This window comes from Entamoeba invadens, assembly GCF_000330505.1.
Source record: "Entamoeba invadens IP1 unplaced genomic scaffold scaff_1105074726225, whole genome shotgun sequence".
Classification (NCBI taxonomy): domain Eukaryota; phylum Evosea; order Mastigamoebida; family Endamoebidae; genus Entamoeba; species Entamoeba invadens.
Window position 1 is genome coordinate 44401 of NW_004191814.1, and position 6042 is coordinate 50442.

Genomic DNA, 6042 nt, shown 5'->3' on the forward strand with positions numbered 1-6042 from the left:
TAATCCAATCTCAAACATTTTTATTAGAATTATTAAGTTCATGTAAGAATTGACAATGCGTAATGTATTTGAAAGAAAAGAACCATTTGTTGCACTATACAATTAATTATAATCCTGTTCGTTCTCATCGTTAAAGTCATACAACGCCTCGTCTGGAGTTGGAGCCTGTTTTGGAAGAAGGAAGTATTCAAGTTTAGCATCCTTTTTGTTTTTCAAGTAATACTCTTGAAAGTCTGTGTTGTTGTGCAACAATTGTTGAACAGGGCCTTCTGGGGCGTTTTGTTGGATTGCACAAAAGTTGTCAAGAAAGAGGCGTACAAATGTGTGTAAATCGCTGTTTTTGACTTCCCTAGTTGTAAGTAACGTGCTAATACCCGAGAGAAAACAATAGAAACAAACTTCGAATCGAAAAAGAGTTTGTTGTACTTCAAAAGTTTTTCAAGAAATCCCATTTTGATGATCTCAATACAAAGAGGTTCAACCATTTGTTTGTCGTAAATGACTGATACAATTTCGAAAATGAGTTGCCTGAAAATTGTGTTGGAGTGTGTAGTGCAAAAGAAAATGTTCTATTAGTCAATTTTACAATGCTTCTTCGCGATAGACGTTTTTCAATTGACAAAACAAACCAAAAGCTCATTAACCAAGTGGAGTTCGGCCACTTTATTGACAACGCTTTGATATTGTGAATTAACAAGTGAGAGTACGACCCTTGCCAACTCGATACGAAGTGATGTTATTGGACCGTCTACGTACTGAAGAATACCAACAATATGTGTAAAAAACTTGAATATCTCGCTGAAGGTTGGTGGTAAATTCTCCACACTCTCGTTACACATTTCTTCTTTGTGAGAAGAATCCATTACAATTCGAATAATTTTGATTCCCGACTCTTTCAAATACAAGTTCCCCTTCATTTCAATTCAACCCATTGTGTGGCACAAAGAGTAAAAAAGAACAAACAGTTGAGAAAACGCCCTTATAAAAAGCGTTCAAGTCGCATGCGTTGAAGTTTTCCAAAAATGGCGTTGTGTCTGTTTCGACCATTTCGAGCTGTTCGAAGAGCTTTGTGATGTTGTCAACAACCTCTTCGTTATAAAGAACGTCTCGATGAATTTCGTCCAAAAAAGAATTAAGCATCAACCCTACAAAATTGTTTGAACACAGCCAATTCAGTCCGCTGACCTCTTCTCCACTTTGTTTAAGCAATGCCACAAAAAAAGAAAAGACGTCATAATTGTCGACGAATGTCCAGATCTGTTCGAGTCTCAAGTCACTTTTGGTGATGATATTAAAAAAAGCCGGGTTTTTAGTCATCAAAAGCATATTAAATGTCTTAATAATGCAAATGAGTGTTTCTTCCTCGTCAGGGTTGATATACAAAATCATCGTTTCTATCAATTCAGGCATTTTCGCAATCGACTCGTTGATAACTTTCATGTCGGAACAGATGATCTGTGTTGATACCATTTGGTAGTCACAGTCGTCAAAGTCATTTTCGTCGTTCCCACAAATGTGGTTGACTAAAATACCCAAATTGTCTGCCTGACAAAGCCTTAATGTTAGTCGCTGCTTTAGGGTTTCCCTTTCGGCTTCTCTTCTTATATGTAATAAATTATGTAGACAAACTCCTGCTGGAGGTCATCGTCCATCGTAAGAGCGCCAATGAAATCACTGTCGCATAGCAACTTGTCGAGAGAATTCCGCAAAAGCAATTTGCGATAGCGGTTGTGTCTTTCCTGTTTCATCATTGACAAAAAAAATGAACGACCAGTTCCTCTTTTTTTCTCTCCACTTTCTTCATTGAACGTTCATTTTACTATAAAATTACTATAAATTTACCAAGAGCTATAATGGTCATTCTTTTTTTTAGGTCTTTTTGTGGTGTTCTTGGGGTTTCTCGCTATATTGAATGACCTTTGAAGTTTTTTTGACTCAATAATCATAAATTTTATTTTAATATTGTTTAGTTAAAAAAATTATATCAGAACAACAATAATAAGTGGAATTGCCCATTATTAAGTGGGTATTCGTGCAATAAATCAGGATGAAACCAAAATAACAATTATTATTTATAATACTTTAATTATTAAAGAATTAAATCCCAAAATTTTTTTTTTATTACTTTTTTTGATAATACTTCTTAATAAAATTGTTATTATGATAGTTATTTTTGTAGTGACTTTTCTCATTTGTTTAAAATAAATCAAAAATTTGGTTGTTGCTATACCTTTATACAATAACTCAAGTATTATTTTAACAAATACTAATGTACTATTCATGTAGTAATTTTATAATTATTTGTTAATAGTTATCTTTTTGTGAAAACAAATAATAATATAAACTAACTTTTTTCCTTTCTCATTTACCCTAAATTCACCAATCAAATAGAAGTAAAAGTTAAATCATGAATCTTTAAATACATATATGTATTATATCGGATCTACAATGGATTTAAAAATTGAAAAGAGAATAAAGAAAAACCGATATATTTTTCTTAAGTCAAAAATATTGTATTAATAAAAAGCCGAAAAAGAAAGGTAAAACATTTTTAACCATCATCAAAAAGCGCTTCAAGGAAACAAAAGCGTAAGAATGAATATAAACATAGAGACAATCTCCTTTGTACATCATCAATTCTGGCTTTTGTTCCACTCCTCAAGTCTGACGAGTGGCGACGCAGAGAACGCATGAGTAAAAGACCTTTGGAAATGTGCTGCGAGTTTTTCGTCTGACTCGTTTGAGTTCTCGTAGTCCGAGAAGACGATGTTCGCAAAAGACGGGCGGATGATGGTGATAGGCTTTGAGTGTGAGAACGGTTGGGGCGGCTGTTGCACTTTGACGTGTTGAGGCTGCATTAAGGGTGTGGGCGGTTGGCTCTCAGAGCCTTCAACAATTAAAGAATCGTTTGCCAGGTAGTCTGAGTAACTGTAAAGGAGGACGTCGTCGAGTACGTCCTTGTTCGATGTGGTTATCATGGGGTGTCCCTTTCTTTTGGTTTTTTTAGGTTAAATTACCGGCCGTTCCATACTTCTCAAAATAACAGTATCAACTATCGTTCATTTACTATTCCTTTTACTATTTCAAAAAAGAAAAATGGATAGTTTTTTCTTCGTTTTGTTGGTTTTGTCAATCCCAAAAATAGAAAAGCTTCCAAGAAAAAACTGGAAATGAGAGGTTGAGAATGAGAGAGGTGGAACAAACAGACATTTAAGCAGAGAATTTGAGAAGAAAAACAAGCGATATGGAAGGAGTGGATTGTGCCCACTTGTCACACAAAGAATGCCCAGACTCTCAGCAAAAACGGTTCTCGATATCTGTATTCTGTCCCGAAGGCAAGGACGAAGAATGGAACAACATCAACACGACGGTTCAACAAAGAGTCAAAAAACTAAACAAAAAGTTCCACAAAGACATTGCTGTTGATGTCGTCAAGACAAACGTGGCCGATAAGACCGTGGATGAGAGCGCTTCTGAAGAAGTGCATATGGACGCCCAACCACAGAAAAGAAGAAAACAGACGCATCGAGAACGACGTCTCAGAAGAAGACTCTTGGAAGCAAACCAAGAGCCACACAGGGTCCACCACAGACATTATTTTAGAATCAGAAATAACGAGCAGCTTCAAGCAGCATTGCTTCTTGTTCTCTACTTTATCTTCCTGTTCTGTGTCAGTGCAATTATCACATTAGTGGTGCTTATTCTTTTAATTTAATTAACTTTCAATAAGATTTGTTTGCAGTTTATATTCAATTGACATTACAAATAAATGGGTTATATAGGTTAGTCGATTTTATCGTTTGGTTTGAGTTCTTTTTCACTTTCGTCCTCTTCTTTCAAGATTGGTTCTTCGTTTTCATTCACCTTTCTCTTGGTGAACGTTGGTAGAGGGATGATACCAGCGTATACAAAGAACCCAAAAGTCAGTACCACGAAGCCAAACACCTGGATGATTGTTGCCCATGAAATTGCCTCTCCCAGTTTGTCGCTGATAACGTAGTGTATAAACAATTGTGTCAGCCAAATCGTCACCATCCTAAGGGGATCAATCACGTTTCTTGTCAGTGCACTTGCCTGGCTTGTGATGGTCATACCAGACAAATTGAAAAACAGAACAACCAAGATGTACGCGTTTGCCAGTGCGTACAATGTTGGGTTTCTGGCGAGCATCAAAAGCGTTTCTGATGTGGTTTCTTTGAGGAACCCATCATTGGCGATCGGCATAAATTCCAAGAAGAGCATTGTACCCACACCCAAAACCACGCCAAAAGCGCCTTCCACCGAAACTATAAGACTTGGTGGAATCTCTGCGTCGTGGAGTAGCCCTTCTTCCAAGATATTGGTACACGCATTTAACAATTGCGCAAAGATGATGCACCCAATGCCTAACACCTTATGACCTGTATGCGTTTTGGCGCCTGGGTTTTTGTTCGATGGAATCAGAAACGAGCTTGACCCGACCAATGTAACTGCGATGACAACAATAACAACACCAATGGTCTGGTGTAGTTTAAGCTTTTGCTTTCTTAAGAAATATTGTAAAAGCGCTATAAATACAATGACAGATCCTCTCATCATTTGGAATATACTCCCATGGATGAACACCAATCCAACATTTTGGAGGTAAGTCGCTGAGAATGACAACAGAGCTGGAAACACAAGGGAAAGGAGATGTTTGTAAGTGTATTGATTTGGTTTTCCCATTTCAGGGTTGAACATATACTTTAACAGAAGGTATGGAAACGTACAGAGCGCCATTGCAAAAAACATTAAAAAATTAAAGAATAAAGGTTTTCGAAAGTATTTCAAATCATTGTTAATATCCTCGACTTGAATCGTGTAACTTGTTTTACTGAGTGTAATTGACAAGGTTCCACATATCAAAAATACAAGCGCGACCCCTACTAAAACACTTTTTTGTAAGTACCTCCGGTGTGGTGGATGAAATTCTTTTGGTTCTTCCATGATTTGTATTTCAGTTCCCTCTAGTTCTTCGCTATTTTTGCACTCTTCTTAACTATTTTTTATAACTCTTTTTACTTCTTTTCTTTAAAGATGAGTCTTACAAACTTTACCAAATTTATTTTCTTTGGTAAACAACAATCTTCTTCACACAAATCCCCACACTAAACATAACAAAGTTAAATTATTGACTGACCAGTCTCTGTGAAAACAGCTTGAATCCTTCTTTGTTCCATCTTCTCCTCATCCTCTTTCGTCATGAACTCGGGCACAATGTTAAAGAAGAAGCTACTTTGGGCATTCATTTCCTCTTTCGAAACTTTCTCTACATACAAGAGAAAGTGCTTCATTTCTTTCAGCGCTTCAGCTATCTTTGATTTACCTTGCGACACTTGATAGATGATTCTCATTAATCGTCTGTTAAACAAATAGCTCTCAACGTTGTAATTGTTATTTGGATTCTTCAAATCCAAATGCCTGTTGATGTCAGCGTCGAACATAACTGGCAAAAAGTGATCCAATAAGAGTTTTTGCATCTCAAAGTAGTCAGAAAGCATCACTGACTTAAAGATTGCAAATATTCTCTGCACAACAACAGTGGGCGTTTGTGTGTAGAACAATTTCTTTATATCATCAAAGACGTTCAACTCTCTGAACGCTTGAACTACATGAGCAGATTTGCAAAATGTCATTGCGAAGACAACGCCCAAAAGGGGATACAAATCTTTTGTTTTGGTTTTTAATGTTTTGGTGTAAGTTCCTCTGAACAACACAATCACATCTTCGATTAATGAAGTATTCCCAATAAAACACGTTCCAATATACATTATAAGATCGGCCAATATCTCGTTGGCAAATGAATATGGACATGTGGTGTACATCTCCTTTATATCAGTGGATTTCATGAACAATTCTATCAAGTGGCTAAAGAAATTGTTGTTTTCTTTGTTTACAATAAACTTCGCTGTTAGGTCTGAAATCATTCTCGCAATATTCTCCACTTCGTCATTTTGTCCACCCTTTGCAATGTTCTTTATCAACGCATTCACAAACGTGTCACCAAAAATGTTCATAAGATCA

General features: G+C 36.4%; 5 protein-coding genes across 5 annotated transcripts; 1 reads left to right on the plus strand and 4 right to left on the minus strand.

Annotated features, from left to right (window-relative positions):
- Window positions 1-102: 102 nt before the first annotated feature.
- Window positions 103-1748, minus strand: EIN_407550 (hypothetical protein; the record flags this gene model as incomplete). Its single annotated transcript, XM_004184854.1, has 5 exons — window positions 103-349; window positions 400-569; window positions 630-911; window positions 964-1555; window positions 1630-1748. The coding sequence occupies 5 exons, from the start codon at window positions 1746-1748 to the stop codon at window positions 103-105; spliced, it is 1410 nt and encodes a 469-aa protein (XP_004184902.1).
- Window positions 1749-2633: 885 nt separating this feature from the next.
- On the minus strand, window positions 2634-2978 carry EIN_407560 (hypothetical protein; the record flags this gene model as incomplete). The annotated part of the gene is made up of 1 exon (XM_004184855.1): window positions 2634-2978. One exon carries the CDS (start codon window positions 2976-2978, stop codon window positions 2634-2636), a length of 345 nt encoding a protein of 114 aa, XP_004184903.1.
- Window positions 2979-3244: 266 nt separating this feature from the next.
- On the plus strand, window positions 3245-3715 carry EIN_407570 (hypothetical protein; the record flags this gene model as incomplete). The annotated part of the gene is made up of 1 exon (XM_004184856.1): window positions 3245-3715. The coding sequence occupies one exon, from the start codon at window positions 3245-3247 to the stop codon at window positions 3713-3715; it is 471 nt and encodes a 156-aa protein (XP_004184904.1).
- A 68-nt stretch (window positions 3716-3783) lies between these two features.
- EIN_407580 (hypothetical protein) lies at window positions 3784-4965 on the minus strand (the record flags this gene model as incomplete). The annotated part of the gene is made up of 1 exon (XM_004184857.1): window positions 3784-4965. One exon carries the CDS (start codon window positions 4963-4965, stop codon window positions 3784-3786), a length of 1182 nt encoding a protein of 393 aa, XP_004184905.1.
- Window positions 4966-5141: 176 nt separating this feature from the next.
- Window positions 5142-6035, minus strand: EIN_407590 (hypothetical protein; the record flags this gene model as incomplete). The annotated part of the gene is made up of 1 exon (XM_004184858.1): window positions 5142-6035. The coding sequence occupies one exon, from the start codon at window positions 6033-6035 to the stop codon at window positions 5142-5144; it is 894 nt and encodes a 297-aa protein (XP_004184906.1).
- Between the last annotated feature and the right edge of the window lie 7 nt (window positions 6036-6042).